Source organism: Diceros bicornis, chromosome 3 (assembly GCF_020826845.1).
Source record: "Diceros bicornis minor isolate mBicDic1 chromosome 3, mDicBic1.mat.cur, whole genome shotgun sequence".
In the NCBI taxonomy this organism is placed as follows: Eukaryota; Metazoa; Chordata; class Mammalia; order Perissodactyla; family Rhinocerotidae; genus Diceros; species Diceros bicornis.
This window is the reverse complement of record NC_080742.1, coordinates 49097224-49112813: the sequence shown is the minus strand read 5'-3', so window position 1 is coordinate 49112813 and position 15590 is coordinate 49097224. Positions and strand designations below refer to the sequence as shown.

Sequence of the window (15590 nt, the reverse complement as noted above, 5' to 3'; positions counted from 1 at the left end):
GTCCCATATGTTTCATCACTATTTCTACTTCCCTAGATCTTGTTTTCATCATTTCTCATCTACTTTACTATATTAGCCTTCTAACCAGTCTCCCTTCCTCCTATCCTGGTGGTAAGTGGAAGATGCATTTTGAGGGAGCTAAAGCTGTTTATAATTCTTCAATGACTCCACATTTCCTAAAAAATTTTTAGGTATCACCATTTTATTATTTCATACAAAGCCCTCATCTACCTACATGACTATTCTCCGCCTCCTATTAAACACAGCAAACTGTTTCTCCCTTCAGCGCTTTCATCATGCTTTCTTTGCTAATTAAGATACTCTTGCCCCTCCTTCACTCCTTTACCTTTACTACTTATCTTTTAAGATTTAACTAAGGTAGCACCTCCCCCAGAAAGCTTTCCCTGACACCCCTCTTCTACAGGATGAGTATCCCTCCTGTGTAATCCCATAAAGCTCTGTCCAGAGCTATCAACAGGTATTCTATATTATATTATGAAGATCTGTTTATATCTCTTTCTCAATAGACGGTGTGCTTTGCAAGTATAAGGATCATGTTTTATTTATCTTTATATCCCCAGAACTGGGTACAAAGCAGATGCCAACAATCATTTGTTCACCAAAAAGTATCACCCTTCATCATCAGCTGGTCAACGTACTGAAAATCTGTATAAGATCTGTCCAACAATCTAATAACCTTTTCTATTACAAGTATCATAGCCTAATTATGCAACTTCAAAAAGTAACTATAGACAGAAAATCCTTCCTTAACAACTCCAGTTAAATGAAATTTCAAAGTATACAATTTTTTGCATAGCCAAACATCTTTTATTTTTCACAAGTGGAATACCAAAGATACAACCCAACTAGCTCCAGAAAATTTCCAGATTTTTTTCTGTCTATTTAACTAAACTAAACAAAGTTTTCAAAAGGAACATCTGCAACAACAAAAGAATACTAATCTATCAATCAAAGTTGGCTTCACTATTTGTCGTCTTTTCCTTATATTTATCCAAGTTCTTCACCTTGAATTCTTCTTCCTCTTTATATTGAGTATATTCAGTATCTTCTTCTGGGTTTGGAGCTGCTTTCCCCTTTGGTAACAAGAAACATTCAGCATTCAAAACTTGCTCAGCAGTCACTGAACTTCTACAATAGATCAAGCTACAGAGGAGGGATTTGACATTATCATCCTACAAGGAAAAAAAGATGTTACAAAACAAAAATAAAATCAAAACAAACAGAAGGACAAACCTATAACAAGGAAGGAGGATCCAAATTCAAAAACACTTTTAATCAATGATACAGAGTTAAAATCAACTTTTCCTATTTAGATTTTTAAAGATTTCTACAAAATTCAATTAGTTTTTGTTAAAATTTCAGTAACAAAAAAAATGGATTTGAATTACGGGGAAAAAATGTAAAAGGAAAAAGAATAACAGCTGAACTACCTCAAAAACTACAAGTGAAATTCCAGAAAAGGACATTTCATGACTTCCCCTTTTCCCTCTTTTTTAGGGCACTAGTCAGAATTTGACAATATGAAAATTTTACACTGAATCTCCTGTCTGGAAGGGTAAGCTCCTTCTGTTTCTGGTTTCAGTTTTGAAATAATCTCCTCGACCACTATCATCATCATTATAGGAGCCGGTATTTATTATATGCCACTATTTCAAAGAACGTTATTTGTATTATCATACTTAAACAACACTATATAATGTTGCTCTTCCATTATTTCCACCTCCCAAAGCAACTGGGTATGCCTTTTTTTGGTCCCCCATGATCTGACTCCAATCAGAGAACATTTCACATTTAATAAATTTCACCTGTATATTGCTAGTATTCTCATAAGAATCTAAGATGCTTAAGATCAGAAATATTAGTTTATAAAAAATAATAATAATAAAATAAAACTGTATTCATTTACCAAAAAAAGAAATATTAGTTTATCACTTCATCCCCCAAAACTAGCATAGTATCAGGGATATATAGCAGATATTCGGTAAATATTTGCTAAATGAATAAATTCTCACGTCCATACTGCACTCTACAGAGTATGTTTTTAAAAACAGTTAAAGGTAGTACCTTCAGTAGGTATAAACTTAACTAAAAAATGCAAAATCTAAATGAGAAAAAATAGCACATGCTCTTGAAAACCACAAAAGTAGATTTAGAACAAGCAGAAGATCATACCATGTTCTTGGACTCTCATCATAAATGTGTCAATTTTCCCTAAGTTAATACACAAATTTTTCATGATTCCTACAAAATACAGTTTTTTTCCCTCTTCGAACTAGATAACTTTACTGTAAAGATCTTTCAGAAGAATAACAAGCAAGAAGACACATGAAGGCTCTGATAAAAAAATAGCAATGAGAAAGGAACTAGCTCTTCCAAGTATTAAAATATACTATAATAAGTCTGTTAATTAAAAGAATATGGCATTGGAACATGAATAGATAAACTACTGGAACAAAATAGGAAAATTAAAAATATACTCCTGCATAAATGAAATTTTAGTACACGAAATGGTAGCATTTACGATGGAGGGAGGGGATAACTTGTTATTTTATTTTATTTTACTTTTGTGAGGAAGATCAGCCCTGAGCTAACATCCATGCTAATCCTCCTCTTTTTGCTGAGGAAGACCGGCTCTGGGCTAACATCTATTGCCAATCCTCCTCCTCTTTTTTTTTTCCCTAAAGCCCCAGTAGATAGTTGTATGTCATAGTTGCACATCCTTCTAGTTGCTGTATGTGGGACGCAGCCTCACCATGGCCGGAGAAGTGGTGCATTGGTGCGCGCCCGGGACCTGAACCCGGGCCACCAGTAACGGAGCGTGCGCACTTAACTGCTAAGCCACAGTGCCAGCCCGGGGATAAATTTTTAATAAAAAGTATTGGGACAAATGGATACCCAGTGGAAAAAGATAAGATCAGATCTATCCCTCACACCAAATACCAAGATAATTGCAAATCTATCAAAAATCTAGATGTAAAAAAAAAAAAGTACTAGGAAAAAACAGTTTAATTACTCAATAACCAAAACTAACTTTAGACAAAAAAATTCTCCCTTAAGCTTTTCCCTCTTGTCGATTATAAAATTTTACAAAACCATAAAACACAGTTAAGAAACAAATAGAAAAGTAATCTCTAAAAGTAATCTCTAAAAAACTAAAATGAAACAAATGAACTTAACTATCAGGTGACATAATCACATAGAAAATAATTATTACAAGTGACTTTAAAACAAGTATTTCTGAGTGTACAATCTTAGTGTGATAAAGATCTAGTGAGATATATCCCAAAGTCAAAAAGAAATACCTTCAAAGAATTGTTAAACTGCATTCAATAACCCTACTGTTTCTAATAATATCATTGTTATTTTCAAGTTACATTTTATTTCAAAATTACCTTTATTGTAGGATAAAGCAATTATGTAATTGTTAATATCATAAAAACTAAGATTATTAGTGTAAAAAGGAAGAGAAGATTTGAATATAAAATTAAGTAAAAGCCTCTAATCTTGAATTTGGATTTGGAAATACCTATATAATGTCTGTATTCATTTTTCTTTTTCTAAAAAAAAGAATGCACTTCCTATCGAAAAGACCCAGTAACAATGAGCAACCTTTGCACCCATATCTTTATCTCTAAATTTCCTACTAGGGGCTGGCACGGTGGCGTAGCAGTTAAGTTCGCACGTTTCCACTTTGGTGGCCCGGGGTTCGCCAGTTCAGATCCTAGGCACGGCCCTACTCACCGCTCATCAAGCCATGCAGAGGTGGCGTCCCATATAGAAGAGCTACAACTCTACAACTATGATATACAACTATGTACTGGGGCTTTGGGGAGATAAAAGAAAAAAAAAGAGGAAGATCAGCAACAGATATTAGCACAGGGCCAATCTTCCTCAAAAAAAATAAATATGTAAATCAGAAGAGACATGAGAGATATATTAATCCAATACATGTGGATCTTGCTGAGATCCTGATTTGAAAAAAATACATATAAAAATATATTTGAAGGGCCAGCCCAGTGGCATAGTGGTTAAGTCTGCATGCTCCACTTTGGTGGCCCAGGGTTCACAGGTTTGGATCCCGGGTGTGGACTTACGCTCCACTTATCAAGCCAAATATAAAGTGGAGGAGGATGGGCACAGATGTCAGCCCAGGGCCAATCTTCTCCAGCAAAAAGAGGAGTACTGGCAAAAGATGTTAGCTCAGGGCTAATCTTCCTCACACACACACACAAAAAAATATATATATATTTGAGAAGATTAGGAAACTTAAACATGACATTAAAAGAACTGTTGGGAATGTAAAGTGGTGCAGCCACTATGGAAAACAATATGGAGTTTCCGCAAAAAATTGAAAACAGAACTACCATATGATCCAGCAATTCCACTTCTGGGTATTTATCCAAAGAAAACAAAAACAACTGGCTCAAAAAGATATATGAACCCCCATGTTCATTTCAGTATTATTTACAACAGCCAAGATATGGAAACAACCTAACTGTCCACAGATGGATGAATGAATAAAGAAAATGTGGTATACATACACAATGGAGTACTACTCAGCCATGAAAAAGAATTAAATCTTGCTATTTGCAACAACACGGATGGACCTTGAGGGCATTATGCTAAGCAAAATAAGTCAAAGACAGTGCTGCACAATCTCACCTATATGTGGAATCCAAATAAATAAATAAAAACCTAGCTCATAGAATCAGAGAACAGATTGGTAGTTGCCAAAGGCAGGGGACAGGGGGTGGAAGAAACGGGTGACGGGGGTGAAAAGGTACAAACTTCCAGTTATAAAATAAGTCATGAGGATGTAATGTACAACATGGTGACTATAGTTAATAACACTGTATTGCATATTTGAAAATTGCTGAGAGTAGATCTCCAAAGTTCTCACCCCAAGAAAAGAAATTTTTTTGTAACAATGTATGGTGACAGATGTTAACAAGACTTATTGTGGCGATCATTTCACAATGTATACAAATATCAAATCATTATGCTGTACACCCGAAACCAATATAATGATATATGTCAATTATACCTCAATAAAAAAATTGTTAATTGTGTAAGGTGTGATGATGGCATAATAATTTAAATGCAAACTAAACCTAAAACAAGTAGAAGGAAGTTTATAACAAAGATTAGAAAGTAATGAAATAGAGAATAGAATAACAATAGAGAAAATCAATGAAACCAAAAGCTGGTTCTCCGGGAAAAAAAGTAACAAAATTGACAAAACTTACCTAGATTAACCAAGAAAAAAAAGATTGAAGATTCAAGTTACTAGAATCTAAAATGAAAGAGGGACATTACTACTGACTTGACAGAAATAAAAAATGATTATAAAGGAAAATATGAGCAATTGTATCCCAACAAATTAAATAACTTACATGAAATGGAGAAAGTCTTTAAAAGACACAAACTACTATTTTTTGGCTCAATAAGAAACAGATGATCTGAATGGACTTATAAAAAATGAGAAGAGTGAATTCATGATCAAAAAACTACCCAGAAAGAAAAGCCTAGGTCCACACGGCTTCACTGCTTAACTCTACCAAATATTTAATGAACAATTAATACCAATTCTTCAAAAACTCTTCCGAAAAAAAGAAGAGAAGAGAATACTTCCTAAATCATTACATGAAGCCAGTATTAACCTGAAATGAAAACCAGACAAAGATATCACAAAAAAAATAAAACTACAGACCAATATCCATTATGAATATAAATTCAGAATCCTTAACAAAATACTAGCAAACTGAATCCAGCAACATTTTTAAAAGATTATACACCATGACCTCATGAGATTTATCCCAGGAATGCAACATCGTAAAGTTAGTTAATGTACTATATCGTATCAATAGGATGAAAAACAAAAATCATATGATCACGTAAATTGATGTAGAAAAAATCCAACACACTTTCATCAGTAAAAATTAAATTTAAAAAAAAACACTTAACAAACATAATGGAAAAGAACAGAATGTGATGGAATAGAGGAAAATATTCTTAACCTAATAAAGCGTATCTATGCAAAACCTATAGCTAACAAAGCATTTAATGGTGAAAGACTGGATGATTTCCTCCTAAGATCTGGAACAAGGAAAGGATGTCCACTCTCCCACTTCTATTTAACATTGTACAGGAGGTTCCAGCCACTTAGGCAAGAAAAATAAATGAAAGGCATCCAGACTGAAAATGAAGAAGTAAAACTATCTCTATTTGCAGATGACATGATCTTACACACAGAAAACTCTAAGGAATCCACTAAAAAACTCTTAGAACTAATAAACAACTTCAGCAAGGTTGCAGAATACAACATCTATGTACAAAAATCAACTGTATTTTTATAAACTTGCAATGAACAATATAAAAATGAAATTAAGAAAATATTCCATTCACGATAGCATCAGAAACAATAAAATACTTAGGAATAAATTTAAAAGTGCAAAACCTACACTCTGAAAACCAAAAATTATGCTTGAAAGAAATTAAATATCTAAATAAATGGAAAAAATATTCCATGTTCATGGATCAGAAGACTTAACATTGCCAAGATAGCAATAAATACTCCCCAAACTGATCTACAGATTGAACGCAATCCTTATCAGAATCTGACATGAGGGCCGGTCCCATGGCTTAACAGTTAAGTGAGCGCACTCTGCTGCTGGTGGCCTGGGTTCGGATCCCGGGCGTGCACTGACGCGCTGCTTCTCTGGCCATGCTGGGGCCGTGTCCCACATACAGCAACTGGAAGGACGTGCAGCTATGACATACAACTATCTACTGGGGCTTTGGGGGAAAATAAATAAATAAATAAAATTTAAAAAAAAAAAAAAAGAAGAAGAATCTGACATGAATTCTTTGTAAAATTCACAAGCTGATACTAAAATTCATATGGAGGAAAGTGACATCAGCAATATGGCAGAATAGGAGGTCCTAGCCCTCGTCCACCTACAAAAACATTGATTTAACCAACCATTCACAGATGAAAATACCTTTATGGGAGCTCTAAAATTCAGTTGAGAAGTTAAAGCACCCTAGTAGAGCACAAAATCTGAGAACAGTGGCATGGAAAATGGTAAGAACAGTTCCACTTTACCAGTCACCTCTCCCCCAAGCTGGCACAGCTCAGGGCAAAGAGAGCCCCCCTCAGTCTGATTTCTCTCAAGGCAAAGAGAGTGAAGTAAGCATCCAGATTCCCCAGCCTTTCAGGGTGCTGCCCAAAAGGCCCTCTTCTCTCTTGACTCACCCAGAAAGCTGAGGGAATCAGCGTGGCTGGATCACCTAGGGGTAGCTAAGAACAAAGAAAAGGCACAGGGGCTCTTAGCAAATGGTGCATGGATCTCAACAACCAGCCCAAGGACCCTGCCAGCTGGCCCACCCGACAGACCCCACCAGCCAGCTGGCCCACACACAGACCCCGCAAACTGGCCAACACATGCACAAACTCTGCCAGCCAGCCCACTCATGGACCCCCACCAGCCACCCAGCTGGCCTGACCACAGTCCTGACAGCTAAGCCAACTGTGAACTCTGGAAGCTGGCCCATGTGTGTCCCTACAGATGGCGCCCTGTATGCCCTCACAGACAGCACAGATCTCAGCAGCTAGCTCAACTCTGCAGAATTGGGAGAAGGCAACTCTGAGACTACTCCATCAGGAGGGAGGGAGAGTCGTGGCGCTTACACCTATCATATTGGCACACCGGTACACTGGCCTAAGGAAAAGGAGCAGGCAACTCTCAATATTCGGCATGGCTCTGCTGAGTAGGGAGAAGGTATACACTCAGACATCTTCAGGAAGGAGGGAGAGAAGTGGAGTTTTCATCCAATGCCCTGGCATTTCAGGACACTGTGCTAGGAAAAAGGAGCAGGCAAATCTCAGCACGTGACATGGCTCTGTGGGATCAAGAGAAAGCACATAACCCTAAGACTTCTAACTCCAGGAGCAACCATGAGGATTGAGCAGGCACATCATAGAAAAGAACTGAGAGACCCCCTAGAATCTCTAGCCAGGCTGAGTGGTAAAGATCTTTCCTTCCCAAAGCCAGTCGAAAAACACTGGAAAATATGATCGCTTCTTCAAATACACAGACACTAACATAAAGCTACGAGAAACAGGAAGAATCAGAGAAATAAGAAAACACCAAAGGAATAAAATAAACCTTCAGTAACTTGCTCCAAAGAAACAGAGATGTATGAACTGCCTGACAAAGAAATCGAAATAATCATCTTAAAGAAGCTCAGTGAGCTAAAAGAGAAGACGGACAAATAAATAAATCAGGAAACCAATACACCAACAAATGACAAATTCAACAAACAGACAAAAACCAAAAAACAAAATGACAAATTCTGAAACTGAAGACTACAAAGACCAAAATACAAGAATTTCAACAGAAAGCTTCAACAACAAACTCAATTTAGCAGAATAATCAGAGAATATGAAGATAGATCACTTGAAATTATCCAGTCAGGGGGGAAAAAAAGAAAAAAGAATGAAGAAAGTCAATGGGACTTATGGTACACCATCAAAAAACCCAATATACACATTATGGGAATCCTAGAAAGTTAGCAAAGAAAGTGAAAGAAACAGAAAGCTTATTTATAGAAATAACGGCTGAAAATTCCCAAATCTGCTGGAGAGAGAAATGTAAATCCAGATTTACAAAAGCTCAAAGGACCCCAAATAAGCTGAACCAAGAAAAGACTATAACAAGACACATTATAATCAAATCGTCAAAAGTTAAGGACAAAGAGAGCATTTTAAAAGCATCAAGAGAAAAGCAACTTGTCAAATACACGGGAACCCCCATAAGACTATCAAGATATTTCTTACCAGAAACCTTGCAGGTCATGAGAGAAGGGGATAATACATTCAAAGCGCTGAAAGAAAAAAACTTCCAACCAAGAATGCTATATCTGACAAAATGGTCCTTTAAAAATGAAGGAGAGATAAACATTTACCCAGACAAATAAAAACTGAGGGAGTTCATCACCACTAGACCTACCCTAGAAGAAGTGCTAATAAGCATTCTTCAAGTTGAAACGAAAGGACACTAAACAAAAACACAAAGGCTATGGAAGTATAAATCTCACTGGAAAAGGTAAATATATAGACCCTAAATACAGAATAATGTAATATTGTAAAGGTGTTGCATTAATCACTTTTAACCTTACCATAAAAGTCAAAAGACAAAACTATTAAAAACAACTATGAGACTGACATCAGCATCATGGCAGAGTGAGTTGTTCCCATTGTCTCTCCCCTGTAAGTTACAACAAATTGGACATTCACTGACGAAAAAAGGACTCCCTACAAAGCACAACAGAACACTAGTGACAGATCCATACATCTATACATCTGAAGGTGGGTGGTCTGGACCTTCAGGAAGCAGTGGAACTAGGGGAGCAGCCCAACCTCCCTCACTCCAAAACACAGATCCTCACATCATTGCACAGTGGCGGCAATCTGAAACGTGGATCCTCACACTGGCACACATGCCAGCGAACAGAGGCTGCAGGGGTAGACAGAGCACTCACAGCTTAGCCCCTGCCCCTCCACCATGGACGTGGGTGGCACACACGTCCTGAGGATTCAGGACACAGAACGGAGCTGGTGACCCAGCCCCCTCCTCCGCCCCTGCCAGTGGCATCACTCTTTCCAGCAAGGGGGACAGCATCCAAAACGCAGATTTCCCCAGCAGGGACAGGGTGCCCCAGCCTGAGATTCCAATAAGTACAATGGCACATGCCAGCAACCAGACGCTGCAGAACCAGCAACAACATTCGTGGCTTATCCCCTGGCCCTCCCCCCGCAGTGGCAGGACCCACCTTCAACCTGAGGTTTCAGGGACCACAGCAGAACCAGTGACCCAAGCCCCAGTGGTGGCACCCCTAACACCAGCCCTACCAGCAGCATGAGTTGCATACAAGACCCTGGGCCCCAGCAGCAAGAGAGACACCTGTGACCCAGTGCCCCTGGCAGCAGTGCTGCCAGCACCCCCAGATAATATGGGAGCAGCAGCACAGGTGGTGCATGGGGCAGCAGCACCTAAGCCCAAGGAGAGCCAGTGCGGGAACACAAGAACCAGGCTACCCTGGAAGCAGCAGAGGTGCTCACAGCCTGGTGACGCTCGTGGCAACACCTGAGACTGTAGTGACATCATAAGAAGCAAGGCACCATCAATCTCAGAGGCACAAGCAGCACAAGGAGGGCACTGACGATGCCCTAACAGAGGCAATGGAGGGTGAAAAGCGTAGGCTCTCAAATACAACCATAAGCAGCTCAGAATCAAAGTAACTAATCCTCATCCAAATAAGAAATGTGTTTACTACCATAAATGCACCAGCAAAGAATCAATTCATCAAGTATCATGAAGGACTACAGTTAACACTGCAGAACAGAAAGAAAATGACAACTCACCAGAAACCAAAATGAAACTCACAGAAGATTACGACCTAACTGACAGAGCATTCAAAATAGTTGTCATGAAGAAACTCAACACCTTACAAGAAAACTCAAAAACACAGTTCAATGAGCTCAAGAATAAAATTAATGAACAGGAGTACTACACAAAAGAGCTCGAAACTCTAAAAAAAAAACCCAAAAATTCTAGAGATGAATAACACAATGAGATGAAAAATAAAATAGCATTGAAAATAGAGCAGACTGTATGGAAGAGAAAATTAGTGAGTTTGAAGATAGAAATCTAGAAATGATTCAGGTGGAAGAGGAGAGCACTAAGATTTTTTAAAAACAAAGAAACTCTAAAAGAAATACCTGACAAGTAGGAAAAGCAACATGAGGATAATAGGTACTCTAGAAGTAGAAGAGAGGGAGAAAAGAGCAGAGAGCTTATTGAAAGAAATAATAGCTGAGAAATTCCCAAACCTGGGGAAGGAACTGGTTGAAGTTAACAGAACTCCTAATTACCTCAATGCAAAAAGACCTTCTCCAAGGATTATATTAAAACTGTCAAAAGTCGATGACAAAGAACGAATATTCAGGGCAGGCAGAGAGAAAAAAATAACTTACAAAAGAACCCCCATCAGTCTATCAGCAGATTTCTCAGCAGAAACTCTACAGGCTAAGAGAGTGTGGAATGATATATTCAAAGTATCAAAAGACAAAAACTATCAGCCAATAATACTCTATCCAGCAAAGTCATCCTTCAGATATGAAGGAGAAATAAAGGCTTTCCCAGACAAACAACAGCTGAAGGAGTTCATCCCACTAGACCAGCCTTACAAGAAATGCTGAAAAGAGCCCTCCAACCTGAAACAAAAAGGCAAAGGTATACAAAGCTGTAAGCAAGGTGATAAATAAGCAGACAGAATCAGAAAATTCAAACTCTATATCAGAATAGATTAGTAAACATTAAATTATAACATAAAGGCTAAAGAAAAAGAAAGCATCAAAAATAACTATAATCACTTCATGTTGGTAACAAACACACAATACAAAGAAGGATAATTTGTGACAACAAAAACATAGAAGGGGAAGAGGCAAGGGATGGAACCTGCATAGGCTAATGGAGATAAGATGCTATCTGTAGAAAAAGGACTATCTCATCTATGAGATCTTTTATACAAACCTCATGGTAACCACAAAACAAAAAATCAGAGCAGTGTCAAAAAACATTAAAAAAGAGGAAACTGAGAAAAACATCACAGAAAACCACCAAACTGAAATGGCAGAAAGAAATACAAGGAAAATGAAATGATGGAAACATAGAACAACCAGAAAACAAAAGATAAAATGGCAGTATTAAGCCCTCATATGTCAATAATCATCTGAATGTAAATGGACTGAATTCTCCAATCAAAAGACACAGAGTGGCTGGATGGATTACAAGACAAGACCCAACAATATGCTACCTCCAAGAGACCCATCTCAGCTCTAAAGACAAACAGGCTCAGAGTTAAGAAATAGGAGATGATACTCCAAACAAATGGCAACCAAAAGAAAGTGAGTATAACCATACATATATCAGACAAAAGACTTCCAGCAAAAAAAGATAAACAAGGGGCAAAGACAGATATTACATAATGACAAAAGGTATATTCCACCAATAAGACATAACACTTATTAATATACATGCACCTAACATAGGAGCACCAAAGTACATAAAGCAACTATTAACAGACCTAAAGGGAGAAACTGACAGCAACACAATAATAGTACAGGACTTTAACAACCCACTTACATCGATGGACAGATCATCCAGACAGAGTCAACAAGGAAATGGTAGCCTTAAATGAAACACTAGACGAGATGGACTTAATAGATATATACAGAACACTCCATCCAAAAGCAGCAGAATACACATTCTCCTTATGTGCACATGGAACATTCTCAAAGATGCACCACATGTTGGGCAACAAAACAAGCCTCAATAAAGCTTAGAAGATTGAAATAATTCAAGCATCTTTTCTGATCACAATGATATGAAACTAGAAATCAACTACAAGAAAAAAGCTGGGAAAGTCACAAATATGTGGAGATTAAACAACATGCTACTGAACAACTACTGGATCAATGAAGAAATCAAAGGAGAAATAAAAAAACACCTGGAGACAAATGAAAATGAAAACATAACACACCAAAACGTATGGGATGCAGCAAAGAGGTACTAAGAGGGAAGTTTATAGCAATACAGGCCTACCTCAACAAACAAGAAAAATCTCAAATAAACAATCTAACACTATACCTAAAAGAACTAGAAAAAGAAGAACAAAGTCCAAAGTCAGTAGAAGGAAGGAAATACTAAAAATCAGAGCATAAATAAATGAAATACAGACTAAAAAAACAATAGAAAGGATCAATGAAACTAAGAACTGGTTCTTTGAAAAGATGAACAAAACCAACAAACCCTCAGCCAGACTTACTAAGAAAAAAAGAGAGGACTCAAATAAATAAATCAGAAGAGAAAGAGGAGAAATTACAATGGATACCACAGAAATACAAAAGATTATAAGAGAATACTATGAAAAGCTATACACCAACAAACTGGATAACCTAGAAAAAATAGATAAATTCTTAGAATCATATAATCTCCCAAAACTGAATCAAGAAGAAAGAGAGAATCTGAACAGACCAATCACAAGTAAAGATGCTGAAACAGTAATCAAAAACCTTCCAAAAAACACAAGTCCAGGACCAGATGACTTCTCTGGGGAATTCTATCAAAACTTCAAAGAAGATTTAATATCTATCCTTCTCAAACTCTTCCAAAAAACTGAAGAGGATGGGACCTTCCTAACTCATTCTATGAGGCCAACATTACCCTGATACCAAAACCAGACAAGGATGACACTAAAAAAGAAAATTACAGGCCAATAACACCGATGAACATAGATGCAAAAATCCTAACATATTAGCAAATAGAATACAATACAAGGAAAGGATCATTCACCACAATCAAGTGTGATTCATTACAGGGAAGCAGGGATGCTTCAACATCCACAGATCAATCAATGTGCTATACTACATTAACAAAATGAAGAATAAAAATCACAAGATCATCTCAAAAGACACCGAGAAAGCATGTGACAAGATTCAACGTCCATTTATGATAAAAACTCTCAATAAAATGGGTGTAGAAGGAAAGTACCTCAACATAATAAAGGCCATATATGACAAATCCACACCTAACATCATACTCCATGGTGAAAAGCTGAAAGCTATCCCTCTAAGAACAGGAACAAGACAAGGACGCCCACTCTCATAGTATTCAACATAACACTGGAAGTCCTAGCCAGAGCAATTATGCAAGAAAAACAAATAAAAGGGATCCAAATTGGAAAGAAAGAAGTAAAACTGTCACTATTTGCAGATGACATGATTTTAAATAGAGAAAACTGTAAAGAATCCACCAAAAAACTATTAGAAATAATAAACAAATACAGTAAAGTTGCCAGGTACAAAATCAACATATAAAAATCAGCTGCATTTCTATACACTAACAATAAACTACAAGAAAGAGAAATGAAGAATACAATCCTATTTACAATCATAACAAAAAGAACAGAGTACCTAGGAATAAATTTAACCAAGGAGGTGAAAGATATGTACACTGAAAACCATAAAACACTGTTGAAAGAAATCAAAGACGACACAAAGAAATGCAAAGATATTCCTTGCTCATGGACTGGAAGAATTAACATAGTTAAAATGTCCATACTTCCTATGGGACTACATCAAACTAAAAAGCTTCTGCACAGCAAAGGAAACCATCAACAAAACGAAAAGACAACCTAACAATTGGGAGAAGATATTTGCAAACCATACATCTGATAAGGGCTTAATCTCCTAAATATACAAAGAACTGATGCATCTCAACAACAAAAAAACTAACAACCCAATTAAAAAATGGGCAAAAGACCTGAACAGATATTTCTCCAAAGAAGATATACAGATGGCCAACAGATACATGAAAAGATGTTCAAAATCATTAACTATCAGGGAAATGCAAATCAAAACTACAATGAGATATCATCTCACGCCTGTCAGACTGGCTATAATTAACAAGACAGGAAACAACATGTGTTGGAGAGGATGTGAAGAGAAGGGAACTCTCATACACTGCTGGTGGGAGTGCAAACTGGTGCAGCCACTATGGAAAACAGTATGGAGATTCCTCAAAAAATCAAGCATAGAACTACCATATCATCCAGCTATTCCACTGCTGGGTATTTATCCAAAGAACGTGAAAACATCAATGCATAAAGATACATGCACCCTTGTGTTCACTGCAGCGTTATTCACAATAGCCAAGACTTGGAAGCAACCTAAGTGCCCGTCAAGGGACGAATGGATAAAGAAGATGTGGTATATATACACAATGGACTACTACTCAGCCATAAGAAACGATGAAATCCAGGCATTTGTGACAACATGGATGGACATTGAGGGTATAATGCAAAGTGAAATAAGTCAGAGGGAGAAGGTCAAATACCGTATGATTTCTTTCATTAAGTAGTAGATAATAACAACAATAAACAAACACATAGAGACAGCGATTGGATTGGTGGTTACCAGAGGGGAAGGGGGGAGGGAGAAGGGCGAAAGGGATAATTTGGTGTGCTGATGGGTTGTAATTAGTATTTTGATGGTGAACATGATGTAATCTTTGCAGAAATAGAAGTATAATGATGTACACCTGAAATTTATACAATGTTATAAACCAATGTTACTGCAATAAACAAAGAATTAAAAAAAAAATGTCCATACTTTCTAAAGCAATCTACAGATTCAGTGCAATCCCTATCAAAGTTCCAATGACATTTTTCATGGAAATTAAATACAGAATCCTAAAATTTATATGGAACAACAAAAGACCCCAAAAAGCCAAAGCAACTCTGAGAAAAATCAACAAAGCTGGAGGTATCACACTCCCAGAATTCAAAATATACTACAAAGCTATAGTAATTAAAACAGCATAGTACTCGCAGAAAAACAGACACATAGATCAATGGAGTGGAACTGAAAGCCCAGAAATAAACTCACACATCTATGGACAGTTAATTTTCAACACAATAGCCAAGAACATATAACGGAGAAAGTA

At 37.1% G+C, this 15590-nt stretch overlaps 1 protein-coding gene across 1 annotated transcript in view; it reads right to left on the bottom strand.

Annotated features, from left to right (window-relative positions):
* Nucleotides 1-577: 577 nt before the first annotated feature.
* Nucleotides 578-15590, bottom strand: part of STK31 (serine/threonine kinase 31) — a 118162-nt gene continuing 103149 nt past the window's right edge. The window contains exon 24 of the mRNA XM_058527276.1: nt 578-1193. Within this exon, the coding sequence (XP_058383259.1) occupies nt 966-1193 (228 nt within the window). The 3' untranslated portion in view covers nt 578-965. The remainder of the gene's footprint in view (nt 1194-15590) is intronic.